The 16506-nt window shown below is 43.3% G+C and overlaps 1 protein-coding gene and 1 long non-coding RNA gene across 2 annotated transcripts in view; one reads left to right on the top strand and one right to left on the bottom strand.

Moving 5' to 3' along the window:
• The window catches only part of LOC135528130 (uncharacterized), a 214066-nt gene that overhangs the window by 129708 nt on the left and 67852 nt on the right, over nucleotides 1-16506 (bottom strand). The gene's annotated exons all lie outside the window — the stretch shown is intronic.
• LOC135528125 (semaphorin-3D-like) overlaps nucleotides 1-16506 on the top strand; it is a 97804-nt gene that overhangs the window by 65361 nt on the left and 15937 nt on the right. Inside the window, exons 4-11 of the mRNA XM_064956966.1 lie at nucleotides 2197-2316; nucleotides 3632-3725; nucleotides 5023-5325; nucleotides 5558-5700; nucleotides 7053-7167; nucleotides 7495-7564; nucleotides 8499-8643; nucleotides 10773-10994. Coding sequence (XP_064813038.1) covers nucleotides 2197-2316; nucleotides 3632-3725; nucleotides 5023-5325; nucleotides 5558-5700; nucleotides 7053-7167; nucleotides 7495-7564; nucleotides 8499-8643; nucleotides 10773-10994 — 1212 coding nt within the window. The remainder of the gene's footprint in view (nucleotides 1-2196; nucleotides 2317-3631; nucleotides 3726-5022; nucleotides 5326-5557; nucleotides 5701-7052; nucleotides 7168-7494; nucleotides 7565-8498; nucleotides 8644-10772; nucleotides 10995-16506) is intronic.

Here is a 16506-nt window from a genome sequence, read left to right on the forward strand (position 1 = left end):
TAAATAAATAAATAAAAATACGACCTGACTGGCATCTCATTTGCATTAACGACCCTAATTACAGCGTCGTTTGCATTTTTGGGGACACCCCAGGAGTACATTAATTTCCAAAATGAAACGCTGAGTTTGCCCCTTGCGGCATTGCGTTGCGGAGGCAGTTGCAGTGCGTCCTGGGTGTGGTGCCATACGTTGGATTTACAGAACGTACGAGTCAAACTGTAGGCTGTAGACGGCTTGACAGAAATGGTAGCAGAAGGTGAATGTTGAACTGTTGTTGTGTACACATCAAATCCAAGTTTATTTGTCACGTTCTCCGAATACAACAGTGAAATGCTTACTTACAGGCTCTAACCAATAGAGTGTGTGTGTGTGTGTGTGTGTGTGTGTGTGTGTGTGTGTGTGTGTGTGTGTGTGTGTGTGTGGGTAAGTAAAGAAATAAAACAACAGTTAAAAGACATTTGAAAATAAGAGTAGCGAGGCTACATACAGGCACCGGTTAGTCAGGCTGATTGAGGTAGTATGTACATGTAGATATGGTTAAAGTGACAATGCATATATGATGAACAGAGAGTAGCAGCAGTGTAAAAAGAGGGGTGGGGGAGGGGGTACACAACGCAAATAGTCCGGGTAACCATTTGATTACCTGTTCAGGAGTCTTCTGTTATATTTTAGCTTGGGGATAAAAACTGTTGAGAAGCCTTTTGGTCCTAGACTTGGCACTCCGGTACCGCTTGCCATGCGGTAGTAGAGAGAACAGTCTATAGGCTGGGGTGGCTGGGGTCTTTTACAATTTTTAGGGCCTTTCTCTGACACCGCCTGGTGTAGAGGTCCTGGATGGCAGGGAGCTTTGCCCCAGTGATGTACTGGGCCGTACGCACTACCCTCTGTCGTGCCTTGCGGTCGGAAGCCGAGCAGTTGCCGTACCAGGCAGTGATGCAACCCGTCAGGATGCTCTCGATGGTGCAGCTGTAGAACTTTTTGAGGATCTGGGGACCCATGCCAAATCTTTTAGTTTCCTGAGGGGGAATAGGCTTTGTCGTGCCCTCTTCACGACTGTCTTGATGTGTTTGGACCATTCTAGTCCAGATGATGCTGCGTTATATTTTAGGTCATGATGCTCCATTATATTTTAGGCCATGATGCTGTGTTATATTTTAGGCCAGATGATGCTGTGTTATATTTTAGGCCAGATGATGCTGTGTTATATTTTAGGCCATGATGCTACGTTATATTTTAGGCCACGATGCTGTGTTATATTTTAGGCCAGATGATGCTGTGTTATATTTTAGGCCATGATGCTGTGCTATATTTTAGGCCATGATGCTGTGTTATATTTTAGGCCATGATGCTGTGTTATATTTTAGGCCATGATGCTCCGTTATATTTTAGGCCATGATGCTGTGTTATATTTTAGGCCATGATGCGCCGTTATATTTTAGGCCATGATGCTGTGTTATATTTTACACCATGATGCTGTGTTATATTTTAGGCCATGATGATGCTGTGTTATATTTTAGGCCAGATGATGCTGTGTTACATTTTAGGCCAGATGATGCTGTGTTATATTTTAGGCCAGATGATGCTGTGTTATATTTTAGGCCAGGTGATGCTGTGTTATATTTTAGGCCCATGATGCTGTGTTATATTTTAGGCCCATGATGCTGTGTTATATTTTAGGCCCATGATGCTGTGTTATATTTTAGGCCATGATGCTGTGTTATATTTTAGGCCATGATGCTGTGTTATATTTTAGGCCATATGATGCGGTGTTATATTTTAGGCCATGATGCTGTGTTATATTTTAGGCCATGATGCTGTGTTATATTTTAGGCCAGATGATGCTGTGTTATATTTTAGGCCATGATGCTGTGTTATATTTTAGGCCATGATGCTGTGTTATATTTTAGGCCAGATGATGCTGTGTTATATTTTAGGCCATGATTCAACCTACAACCAGAGGTGTTTCCACTCTGACAATGTTCAATATGTTCTTAGTTGATTTCTTCATAAATAATTGGCCTTTAAGGCCAATTCTTTGGAAAGATAGCAAAGTGTTAATGAGGTTGGTGGGTTGAAGAACCAGTACAGGTTTTAGAATGATCATGTTTTAACTCTGTTAACTATGGCTGTAATGTATATGCATATGTTTGTCATCTTTACAGTGAGTGTAAATCCTAATATTGTGTATTGTTTCAGACTGACTGTGCCAACTACGTGCGTCTCCTCCAGCCCTTCAATAAGACTCATGTGTACGTCTGTGGCACCGGGGCCTACCACCCACAATGCACCTACATAGACCTGGGACGCAGTATTGAGGTGAGAAGGTGGAAGGATGGAGAGAGGCTGTGTTCCACTCTCTCTTACTGACTTGTCATCTGTCGTTTGTTGCCTTTGACGGATCCCAGAGAGAGAGAGAGAGAGAGAGACAGAGAGAGAGAGAGACTCAATCCGCCTTTCTTTTTCCTAAAATACCATAAAAGCTTTATTGAGGTGTACTGTCAACGGGTTTTATTGTTTGTGACGGTCGTTGTAAAACGGTAACACTTAAAGAATCTGTCCATTCACCTTTCCGACAGAAACTCTTGACTTGTCAACTCTCTCTCTCTCTTTGTTTGTTTGTTGTTGGCTCTGATGGATCCACAGGTGGTTGGTGAAGAGTTGACTCAACACTTGATGAAAGTCCACATGATAAAAATCCAGCTGTCAACACACGACACAGCTACTATTTTACAGATATCAACCCACTGCTGTGTGATCTCAAAAGATCAGTTGCCCCTTTGACTTGATCCTCTTGTCCTCCATAAGGCATCCATTCCCCTCACAGTTTTCTCTTCTGGGGGAGGGGGCGGTTCTCTGATGTTGAGGAGGCTTAATAAATGTTACTGTGGAGGTCGAGACGGTTCTCTGATGTTGAGGAGGCTTAATAAATGTTACTGTGGAGGTCGAGGTGGTTCTCTGATGTTGAGGAAGCTTAATAAATGTTACTGTGTAGGTCGAGACGGTTCTCTGATGTTGAGGAAGCTTAATAAATGTTACTGTGGAGGTCGAGATGGTTCTCTGATGTTGAGGAAGCTTAATAAATGTTACTGTGGAGGTTGAGGTGGTTCTCTGATGTTGAGGAAGCTTAATAAATGTTACTGTGTAGGTCGAGACGGTTCTCTGATGTTGAGGAAGCTTAATAAATGTTACTGTGGAGGTCGAGACGGTTCTCTGATGTTGAGGAAGCTTAATAAATGTTACTGTGGAGGTCGAGATGGTTCTCTGATGTTGAGGAAGCTTAATAAATGTTACTGTGGAGGTTGAGGTGGTTCTCTGATGTTGAGGAAGCTTAATAAATGTTACTGTGGAGGTCGAGATGGTTCTCTGATGTTGAGGAAGCTTAATAAATGTTACTGTGGAGGTTGAGGTGGTTCTCTGATGTTGAGGAAGCTTAATAAATGTTACTGTGTAGGTCGAGACGGTTCTCTGATGTTGAGGAAGCTTAATAAATGTTACTGTGGAGGTCGAGACGGTTCTCTGATGTTGAGGAAGCTTAATAAATGTTACTGTGGAGGTCGAGATGGTTCTCTGATGTTGAGGAAGCTTAATAAATGTTACTGTGGAGGTTGAGGTGGTTCTCTGTGTGTCCTAGGAGCCAGCGTTCCGCCTGCTGAGCCATGCTGTGGAGTCTGGCCGGGGGAAATGTCCCTTTAGTCCACGGGAGCCCTTCACCGCCAGGCTCACCGGTAAGTCATGTGATATAGTAAAATATGGCCATGAAATAGAGACCCCTTAAATCCAAAATGACTTCCACAACTGTCAACGCTGACTGTGACACATGCTGTACCTTTAACAACAAAAAACAAAAAAAAAAACATGACATTTGCAGTTTCACATGTTGATCTTACATTTCACACGTGAGACCCTGTTTTATCATGAACAGTATTTAATTTAGCGTTCACATGTTAACACCACCTTTTCACATGTGAGGAGAATAACATGTTTTCACTTCACATGTGAAAACCCCATTTGCAGTTTCACATGTAAGAAAACTTCACAGGTGTAACTTTCGCGTTGACGTATGTAATTGTAAGTTCACACGTGGGGATGAAATAGTGTTTTTCTCCTCACATGTGAAAATGTGGAGTAAACATGTTTCAGTAGCAATGTCTGTATTGCCCGTCTGTAATAAGTTTACTAAGCCTACCTGTGTAATAATTCAAGTGTGTAAAAAATAAACAAGCCTTCCATTATCATTATTATTGCAGTCCTCCCTGGTGTTGCAATCACATACATCTACAGGTATACTTAGCTCTGCCACCCGGGAGAGACATTCAGAGGTTACTGCTGCAGGCGCACGTCTCTATGTTTCCTACGTTGGTCCGTGAAATTTTCAAAAGCCTAGAGATAACATGTTTAATTAAACTGTGTTAAGTATTCTGCTCATTTTGAGGTATAGATGAATTGTGGAAAAACTGGTGAGATTTTTCCCATATATATATATATATATATATATATATATATATATATATATATATATATATATGAGTGTAGCCAAGCATTTACAGAGAGATTGAGCTGAGCTGAGCTCTAGAACAAACAAATGATGGGGTTTTTAAACCATGGGGAAGGAACTGTGATAGGTTTAGGAAATATGAGGAGGTGTGTCTTCTGATTGATGATTGATTGTTGACTGATTGGGGAGTGATGATTTTCACCTGAGAGGGGAGAAGGAGAGAAAAGAAACACACACACAGGATACACACACAGGATAACTGTATCCGTAACACCCAGGTTCTAGTCCTGCCCGTTTACTAAAGCGTGAAACTTAGAATATCACATGTCAAATGTTGAGAAACCATGTGTCTGAGTCATGTGACAGATGTTTCTTATTTTTCTTTCATGTGATTCAATTTTATTTCATGCGATTTGTTCATTCACGTGTCCGACAACCACCAGTTGACAGTCAGAGGACGTTTTTTTTTTAATGAGTTTATGTATTTGTGTTTTACTACGTCGACCCCTTCCCTATTTCACCTCTAGATGGAGATTTGTATGCTGGGACATCCGTGGATTTTATGGGCACCAACACAGCTATATTCCGTACCTCTGTGTACAGCAGCAAACAACACTATATACGCACTGAGGCCTACCAGGACCACTGGCTCAATGGTGAGACAGCTATATTCCGTACCTCTGTGTACAGCAGCAAACAACACTATATACGCACTGAGGCCTACCAGGACCACTGGCTCAATGGTGAGACAGCTATATTCCGTACCTCTGTGTACAGCAGCAAACAACACTATATACGCACTGAGGCCTACCAGGACCACTGGCTCAATGGTGAGACAGCTATATTCCGTACCTCTGTGCACAGCAGCAAACAACACTATGTACGCACTGAGGTCTACCAGGACCACTGGCTCAATGGTGAGACAGCTATATTCTGTACCTCTGTGTACAGCAGCAAACAACACTATATACACACTGAGAAAACAAACCTCCAAGACTGCAGTGAGCTAATGAGTAGAAGTTTACGTCCTCATCGTGATATAATTTGTTTCCGTCCACGCAGAGCCAGAGTTTGTGGGTTCCTTCTCTATCCCAGACACACACAGTGTGGACGATGACAAAGTCTATATCTTCTTCAAGGAGACAGCTGTAGAGTCCAGCCAGTGGGACAAGAGGGTTTACAACAGAGTGGCACGCGTCTGCAAGGTGAGGGCGATGATATGACCATATGGAGGAGAGATACTGTAGCAACTTTAGCCCAACACCTAGCGACCTCACCTTGAGTTTTCAGACCTCTTGGCGTAACGGTTAAGGTGTTGGCTTGACAGTCGCAGGTTTAAGTCCCTGTTGGGACTACTGTACATATCCCGGATATGGAGAACAGATATATACCGTAGGGAATTTGTCCCAACACCTAACCACCTCACCTTGAGTTCTCAGACCTCTTGGCGTAACGGTTGGGGCTACCCCCGAATTCACTACAATATTATCACAAAGGGCTTAACAGAGGATCCAACAGTAATAGATCCTACAGTAATAGATCCTACAGTAATAGATCCTACAGTAATAGATCCAACAGTAATAGATCCTACAGTAATAGATCCGACAGTAATAGATCCTACAGTAATAGATCCTACAGTAATAGATCCAACAGTAATAGATCCTACAGTAACAGCAGATCCTACAGTAATAGATCCTACAGTAATATATCCGACAGTAATAGATCCTACAGTAACAGCAGATCCTACAGTCATATATCCTACAATAATAGATCCGACAGTAATAGATCCTACAGTAATAGATCCTACAGTCATATATCCGACAGTAATAGATCCTACAGTAATAGATCCGACAGTAATAGATCCTACAGTAATAGATCCTACAGTCATATATCCTACAGTAATAGATCCGACAGTAATAGATCCTACAGTAATGGATCCAACAGTAACAGCAGATCCTACAGTCATATATCCTACAGTAATAGATCCGACAGTAATAGATCCGACAGTAATAGATCCTACAGTAATAGATCCTACAGTAATAGATCCAACAGTAACAGCAGATCCTACAGTCATATATCCTACAGTAATAGATCCGACAGTAATAGATCCTACAGTAATAGATCCTACAGTAATAGATCCTACAGTAACAGCAGATCCTACAGTCATATATCCTACAATCCTAATAGATCCTACAGTAATAGATCCTACAGTAATAGATCCTACAGTCATATATCCTACAGTCATAGATCCAACAGTAATATATCCTACAGTAACAGCAGATCCTACAGTAATAGATCCTACGGTAATAGATCCAACAGTAACAGCAGAGCCTACAGCAATAGATCCTACAGTAATGGATCCAACAGTAATGGATCCTACAGTAACAGCAGATCCTACAGTAATAGATCCTACAGTAATAGATCCTACAGTAATAGATCCTACAGTAACAGAGCCTACAGTGACTGACTTGACTGATATTAGCGAGACTAAAAGCACCTAATTGAAAGTGATGTAGGTGTTGGTTTCATGTCCGATCTCCTCTGTGTGTCCCGTTAGAATGACGTAGGAGGAAAGAGGAGTCTGATCAACCGTTGGAGTACCTTCCTCAAGGCCCGTCTGGTGTGTTCTGTACCAGGACCAGCTGGACTGGACACACAATTTGACGAGCTAGGTATGTTTTTAATTTACACACTGCCCGGCTGAGTTGATGTTTAATGTACCAACAAATGAGTGCACTCTGTTAGGCTGCAACGTTTCACTTTCTAATTTTGATTGCCAACATTTCAGTATAATTAACCATGCCTACTGGTACCATAACCTTGAAAGGAGTATACATCGTTATGTTTGCCTAATAAGGTCTTCGTTTTTTCAATGATCTCTGTTTCCATGATCTCCGTTTCGACGATCTCCGTTTCGACGATCTCCGTTTCGACGATCTCCGTTTCGACGATCTCCATTTCAATGATTTGTGTTTCCCCACTGTGTGTGTGTGTTTCAGAGGACGTCTTCATGCTGGAGACCAAAGACTCCCAGAACCCCATCATCTATGGAGTGTTCTCCACCTCCAGGTGAGTTTGGGTTTTTTAACTCAACAAAACACGAGATTATGATTCAAAATTACAGAGTATGGTTGAATTAGACAAATGTGTTAAATGATTTGATAACTGAATATTTGGTCTGAGTAGAAAAGTACATTCAGAACCAGCTTTTCATCTTCTCGGTGAGAAACACCAGAAAAGATAATAGAAAGTTGAGAGGATGTTAAATGGATGTTTTCCTCTTCCTTCACGTGTACACTCCCACCACCAGTATGTGCACACGCCTTCCCAGTGCTGCAGTGACCCCCAGGGGTCAGGGGTTATACAGGGGTCACGGTTGTAGAGACTCGGCTGGTTGTGCTATTGTAGCCCAACGGATCCACGTTAACACTCACTTCCCTTCTCCACCCTACACCCTCCTCTCTCTTTCTTCTCCACCCTCTTCTCCACCCTCCTCTCTCCTCTCTCTCTTCACCACCCTCCTCTCTTTCAACTCTCTGTCTCCACCCTTCTCCACCCTCCTCTCTCCCTCTCTTCTCCACCCTCCTCTCTTCTCCCACCCTCCTCTCTCCTCTCTCTTCTCCACCATCCTCTTTCTCCCTCTCTTCTCCGCCCCCTCCTCTCTTCAACTCTGTCTCTTCTCCACCCTCCTCTTCTCCTCTCTCCTCTCTCTTCTCCACCCTCCTCTCTCCTCTCTTTCTTCTCCACCCTCCTCTCTCCTCTCTCTCTTCTCCACCCTCCTCTTTCTCTCTCTCTTCTCCGCCCTCCTCTCTTCTCCACCCTCCTCTATCTCTCTTCTCCACCCTCCTCTATCTCTCTTCTCCACCCTCCTCTCTCCTCTCTTCTCCACCCTCCTCTCTTCTCCACCCTCCTCTCTCCTCTTTCTCTTCTCCACCCTCCTCTCTCCTCTCCTCTCCTTCCTCTCTACTCTCTCTCTTCTCCCCCTCTCTGTTCTCTCCCCTAGTTCTGTCTTCAGAGGCTCAGCAGTGTGTGTCTACTCCATGGCCTCTATCAGGGCAGCCTTCAACGGTCCGTTCGCCCACAAGGAAGGGCCCGACTACCGCTGGGTGGAGTACAAGGGGAGGATCCCATATCCACGACCTGGCACTGTGAGTTCTCAGTAGGGACTGTCTGAGGACGGAAAGATAGGGAAGCAGTGTCAAACAGACAGGAAGACAGACAGACAGACATGCAGAAAGTCCTGTGTGGCTCAGTTGGTAGAGTATGGCGTTTGCAACAGCAGGATCATGGATTTGATTCTCACTGGTGTCACCAAACATGTATGCACCTAAGTTGTTTTGAATAAAAAATGTAAACAGCTTATGTACAGTATTTATTAAAAAAGATAAACAGACAGATTGCTAGCCAGGCAGGCAGTCAGAAAGACAGACAACATGTGTTGATTAAAATAAGATGATAGAGCTGTTGGGAGCTAGCTGCGGACCTTGTCAGCCAAAGACTTCAGGGGAATGTTTATGATGTTGTAGTGCTCTGTCTGTCCCCGTTAGAGAACACTACAGGCAGGGGAGCGGCTCCTTGAATGTGCTAGATTACCACACACACATATAGCTCCTTGAATGTGGTTGATTATCGTTAGGGTCAGGGATGTCAGTGTTTTGTGGTTACATGATTAAAACTGAAGTGAAACCCGGTTTAGTTACAACCCCTGATTAGAGTCACTGAACGGCATCACATCGTCTGGTTTCGTTAAAACCCCTGATTAGTCACTGAACAGCCCACAGAGATATGGAGTAATAGCAGCCACATTTAAAAGGAGATAAACAGCATTTTTTTATTTATTTAACTACGCAAGTCAGTTAAGAACAAATTATTATTTACAATGACGGCCTACCGGGAAACAGTGCCTTGTTCAACTGATTTTTACCTTGTCAGCTCAGAGATGCAATCCAGCAACCTTTCAGTTACTGGCCCAACACTCTAACCACTAGGCTACCTGCTGGTTACTGGTCCAACACTCTGACCACTAGGCTACCTCCTGGTTACTGGCCCAACACTCTGACCACTAGGCTACCTGCTGGTTACTGGCCCAACACTATAACCACTAGGCTACCTGCTGGTTACTGGCCCAACACTCTAACCACGAGGCTACCTGCTGGTTACTGTCCCAACACTATAACCACTAGGCTACCTGCTGGTTACTGGCCCAACACTCTGACCACTAGGCTACCTGCTGGTTATTGGCCCAACACTCTGACCATTAGGCTACCTGCTGGTTACTGGCCCAACACTCTGACCACTAGGCTACCTGCTGGTTACTGGCCCAACACTCTAACCACTAGGCTACCTGCTGCCCATACTTCCACAATGGTACTCACGCTTGTCATATCCGGCACTAAGGCCTACACTCTCTACATCAGTATAATGCTTTCAGTACGATAGGTGGGAAATTACATAATCTCTGATAACTTAAAGACCCAATGCTGTCAAAAACTATATTTTTCTGTTTTTTAATACACGTAGACTGAGTGAACAAAACATTAGGAACGCGTTCCACAGGGATGCTGGCCCATGTTGACTCCAATGCTTCCCACAGTTGTGTTGAGTTTGCTGGATGTCCTTTGGGTGGGGGGGGACCATTTTTGATACACACGGGAAAACCCAGCAGCGTTGCAGTTCTTGACACAAACAGCAGGGGCGGCAAGGTAGCCTAGTGGTTAGAGCGTTGGACTAGTAACCGGAAGGTTGCAAGTTCAAACCCCGAGCTGACAAGGTACAAATCTGTCGTGCTGCCCATGAACAAGCAGTTAATCCACTGTTCCTAGGCCGTCATTGAAAATAAGAATTTGTTCTTAACTGACTTGCCGAGTTAAATAAAGGTACAATTTTAAAAAAGGTGCACCTGTCACCTACTACCATACCCTGTCCATGTATCTTCATCCCCAGAGTCAGATGAACTCAAGGATCCAATTTGTATGTCTCTACATCCAGTATGAAGGAAGTCAGAGGTAGTTTTGCGAACCAATGCTAATGTTTGTCTGTGGAGATTGCACGGCTGTGTGCTCGATTTCTATACTACCTGTCAGCAACGGGTGTTGCTGAAATAGCCAAATCCACTAATTTGAAGGGGTGTCCACATATGTTTGTATATATAGTGTATCATTAACTACTAAGTTTTAGAAAATTGATGTAGAAACTGCAATTTGCCCCTGTAATAAATTATATCACATGGTCTAAATAATATAACAACTTGTTGTGTTCTGTATATCCTCCTCCCCAGTGTCCCAGTGTGACCTACGACCCCCTCCACAAGTCTACCCGTGACTTCCCTGATGACGTAGTGAGTTTCATGAGGGGTCATCATCTGATGTGGGAACCCATCCTACCGGTCAGCCGCCGCCCGGTCTTTACCCTGGTCAACGTATCCTACACCCTGAGAAAGTTAGTGGTGGATAGGGTGGACGCTGGGATGGACAGTATGATGTACTACACCTGGGCACAGGTAAGAGAGTAAACCTTATAGTATGAGGCTATCAGTAAGATAATGTACTAATTATAGTATATACAGCTATCTATAATATAATGTAATAATTATAGTGTATATATATATACTTTTAAAGTGGGAGAACTTGCACAATAGGTGGCTGACGAAATACTTTTTTGCCCCAAGGTATATATATATATATATATATATATCAGTAATATAATGTAATAATTATAGTACATATCTATATCTATCAGTGAGATAATGTAATAATTATCGGTAAGAGAGTGGGTCAATGTGCCCTGCACCCTACGCAGGGTAGTAAACGTGCCCTACACCCTACGCAGGGTAGTAAACGTGCCCTACACCCTACGCAGGGTAGTAAACGTGCCCTACACCCTACGCAGGGTAGTAAACGTGCCCTACACCCTACGCAGGGTAGTAAACGTGCCCTACACCCTATGCAGGGTAGTAACGTGCCCTACACCCTACGCAGGGTAGTAAACGTGCCCTACACCCTACGCAGGGTAGTAAACGTGCCCTACACCCTACGCAGGGTAGTAAACGTGCCCTACACCCTACGCAGGGTAGTAAACGTGCCCTACACCCTACGCAGGGTAGTAAACGTGCCCTACACCCTACGCAGGGTAGTAAACGTGCCCTCTACACCCTACACAGGGTAGTAAACGTGCCCTACACCCTACGCAGGGTAGTAAACGTGCCCTACACCCTACGTAGGGTAGTAAACGTGCCCTACACCCTACGCAGGGTAGTAAACGTGCCCTACACCCTACGCAGGGTAGTAAACGTGCCCTACACCCTACGCAGGGTAGTAACGTGCCCTACACCCTACGCAGGGTAGTAAACGTGCCCTACACCCTACGCAGGGTAGTAAACGTGCCCTACACCCTACGCAGGGTAGTAAACGTGCCCTACACCCTACGCAGGGTAGTAAACGTGCCCTACACCCTGCGCAGGGTAGTAACGTGCCCTACACCCTACGCAGGGTAGTAAACGTGCCCTACACCCTACGCAGGGTAGTAAACGTGCCCTACACCCTACGCAGGGTAGTAAACGTGCCCTACACCTTACGCAGGGTAGTAAACGTGCCCTACACCCTACGCAGGGTAGTAAACGTGCCCTACACCCTACGCAGCAAGGTAGTGGAAAGAGTGGATGCCGAGGATGAACAGTATGAAGTCCTCTATCTAGGAACAGGCACCATTACAGTATGATGTCCTCTATCTAGGAACAGATACCATTACAGTATGATGTCCTCTATCTAGGAACAGATACCATTACAGTATGATGTCCTCTATCTAGGAACAGATATCAGGTACCATTACAGTATGATGTCCTCTATCTAGGAACAGGTACCATTACAGTATGATGTCCTCTATCTAGGAACAGGTACCATTACAGTATGATGTCCTCTATCTAGGAACAGATACCATTACAGTATGATGTCCTCTATCTAGGAACAGGTACCATTACAGTATGATGTCCTCTATCTAGGAACAGGTACCATTACAGTATGATGTCCTCTATCTAGGAACAGGTACCATTACAGTATGATGTCCTCTATCTAGGAACAGATACCATTACAGTATGATGTCCTCTATCTAGGAACAGGTACCATTACAGTATGATGTCCTCTATCTAGGAACAGGTACCATTACAGTATGATGTCCTCTATCTAGGAACAGATACCATTACAGTATGATGTCCTCTATCTAGGAACAGATACCATTACAGTATGATGTCCTCTATCTAGGAACAGATATCAGGTACCATTACAGTATGATGTCCTCTATCTAGGAACAGATACCATTACAGTATGATGTCCTCTATCTAGGAACAGATACCAGGTACCATTACAGTATGATGTCCTCTATCTAGGAACAGGTACCAGGTACCATTACAGTATGATGTCCTCTATCTAGGAACAGGTACCATTACAGTATGATGTCCTCTATCTAGGAACAGATACCAGGTACCACTACAGTATGATGTCCTCTATCTAGGAACAGGTACCAGGTACCATTACAGTATGATGTCCTCTATCTAGGAACAGGTACCATTACAGTATGATGTCCTCTATCTAGGAACAGATACCATTACAGTATGATGTCCTCTATCTAGGAACAGATACCAGGTACCATTACAGTATGATGTCCTCTATCTAGGAACAGGTACCATTACAGTATGATGTCCTCTATCTAGGAACAGGTACCATTACAGTATGATGTCCTCTATCTAGGAACAGATACCAGGTACCACTACAGTATGATGTCCTCTATCTAGGAACAGATACCAGGTACCATTACAGTATGATGTCCTCTATCTAGGAACAGATACCAGGTACCATTACAGTATGATGTCCTCTATCTAGGAACAGGTACCATTACAGTATGATGTCCTCTATCTAGGAACAGATACCAGGTACCACTACAGTATGATGTCCTCTATCTAGGAACAGGTACCAGGTACCATTACAGTATGATGTCCTCTATCTAGGAACAGGTACCATTACAGTATGATGTCCTCTATCTAGGAACAGGTACCATTACAGTATGATGTCCTCTATCTAGGAACAGATACCATTACAGTATGATGTCCTCTATCTAGGAACAGATACCATTACAGTATGATGTCCTCTATCTAGGAACAGGTACCATTACAGTATGATGTCCTCTATCTAGGAACAGGTACCATTACAGTATGATGTCCTCTATCTAGGAACAGGTACCATTACAGTATGATGTCCTCTATCTAGGAACAGATACCAGGTACCATTACAGTATGATGTCCTCTATCTAGGAACAGGTACCATTACAGTATGATGTCCTCTATCTAGGAACAGATACCAGGTACCACTACAGTATGATGCCCTCTATCTAGGAACAGGTACCAGGTACCATTACAGTATGATGTCCTCTATCTAGGAACAGGTACCATTACAGTATGATGTCCTCTATCTAGGAACAGGCACCACTACAGTATGATGTCCTCTATCTAGGAACAGGCACCACTAAAGTATGATGTCCTCTATCTAGGAACAGGCACCATTACAGTATGATGTCCTCTATCTAGGAACAGATACCATTACAGTATGATGTCCTCTATCTAGGAACAGATACCATTACAGTATGATGTCCTCTATCTAGGAACAGATATCAGGTACCATTACAGTATGATGTCCTCTATCTAGGAACAGATACCATTACAGTATGATGTCCTCTATCTAGGAACAGATACCAGGTACCATTACAGTATGATGTCCTCTATCTAGGAACAGGTACCATTACAGTATGATGTCCTCTATCTAGGAACAGATACCAGGTACCATTACAGTATGATGTCCTCTATCTAGGAACAGATACCAGGTACCACTACAGTATGATGTCCTCTATCTAGGAACAGATACCAGGTACCATTACAGTATGATGTCCTCTATCTAGGAACAGGTACCATTACAGTATGATGTCCTCTATCTAGGAACAGATACCAGGTACCACTACAGTATGATGTCCTCTATCTAGGAACAGGTACCAGGTACCATTACAGTATGATGTCCTCTATCTAGGAACAGGTACCATTACAGTATGATGTCCTCTATCTAGGAACAGGTACCATTACAGTATGATGTCCTCTATCTAGGAACAGATACCATTACAGTATGATGTCCTCTATCTAGGAACAGATACCATTACAGTATGATGTCCTCTATCTAGGAACAGGTACCATTACAGTATGATGTCCTCTATCTAGGAACAGGTACCATTACAGTATGATGTCCTCTATCTAGGAACAGGTACCATTACAGTATGATGTCCTCTATCTAGGAACAGATACCAGGTACCATTACAGTATGATGTCCTCTATCTAGGAACAGGTACCATTACAGTATGATGTCCTCTATCTAGGAACAGATACCAGGTACCACTACAGTATGATGCCCTCTATCTAGGAACAGGTACCAGGTACCATTACAGTATGATGTCCTCTATCTAGGAACAGGTACCATTACAGTATGATGTCCTCTATCTAGGAACAGGCACCACTACAGTATGATGTCCTCTATCTAGGAACAGGCACCACTAAAGTATGATGTCCTCTATCTAGGAACAGGCACCATTACAGTATGATGTCCTCTATCTAGGAACAGATACCATTACAGTATGATGTCCTCTATCTAGGAACAGATACCATTACAGTATGATGTCCTCTATCTAGGAACAGATATCAGGTACCATTACAGTATGATGTCCTCTATCTAGGAACAGATACCATTACAGTATGATGTCCTCTATCTAGGAACAGATACCAGGTACCATTACAGTATGATGTCCTCTATCTAGGAACAGGTACCAGGTACCATTACAGTATGATGTCCTCTATCTAGGAACAGGTACCATTACAGTATGATGTCCTCTATCTAGGAACAGATACCAGGTACCACTACAGTATGATGTCCTCTATCTAGGAACAGGTACCAGGTACCATTACAGTATGATGTCCTCTATCTAGGAACAGGTACCATTACAGTATGATGTCCTCTATCTAGGAACAGATACCAGGTACCATTACAGTATGATGTCCTCTATCTAGGAACAGGTACCAGGTACCATTACAGTATGATGTCCTCTATCTAGGAACAGGTACCATTACAGTATGATGTCCTCTATCTAGGAACAGATACCAGGTACCATTACAGTATGATGTCCTCTATCTATGAACAGATACCAGGTACCATTACAGTATGATGTCCTCTATCTAGGAACAGGTACCATTACAGTATGATGTCCTCTATCTAGGAACAGATACCATTACAGTATGATGTCCTCTATCTAGGAACAGATACCATTACAGTATGATGTCCTCTATCTAGGAACAGGTACCATTACAGTATGATGTCCTCTATCTAGGAACAGATACCAGGTACCATTACAGTATGATGTCCTCTATCTAGGAACAGATACCAGGTACCATTACAGTATGATGTCCTCTATCTAGGAACAGGTACCATTACAGTATGATGTCCTCTATCTAGGAACAGATACCAGGTACCACTACAGTATGATGTCCTCTATCTAGGAACAGGTACCAGGTACCATTACAGTATGATGTCCTCTATCTAGGAACAGGTACCATTACAGTATGATGTCCTCTATCTAGGAACAGGTACCATTACAGTATGATGTCCTCTATCTAGGAACAGGCACCACTACAGTATGATGTCCTCTATCTAGGAACAGGTACCATTACAGTATGATGTCCTCTATCTAGGAACAGGTACCATTACAGTATGATGTCCTCTATCTAGGAACAGATACCATTACAGTATGATGTCCTCTATCTAGGAACAGGTACCATTACAGTATGATGTCCTCTATCTAGGAACAGGTACCATTACAGTATGATGTCCTCTATCTAGGAACAGATACCATTACAGTATGATGTCCTCTATCTAGGAACAGATACCATTACAGTATGATGTCCTCTATCTAGGAACAGATATCAGGTACCA

This window comes from Oncorhynchus masou, chromosome 5, assembly GCF_036934945.1.
Source record: "Oncorhynchus masou masou isolate Uvic2021 chromosome 5, UVic_Omas_1.1, whole genome shotgun sequence".
NCBI lineage: Eukaryota > Metazoa > Chordata > Actinopteri > Salmoniformes > Salmonidae > Oncorhynchus > Oncorhynchus masou.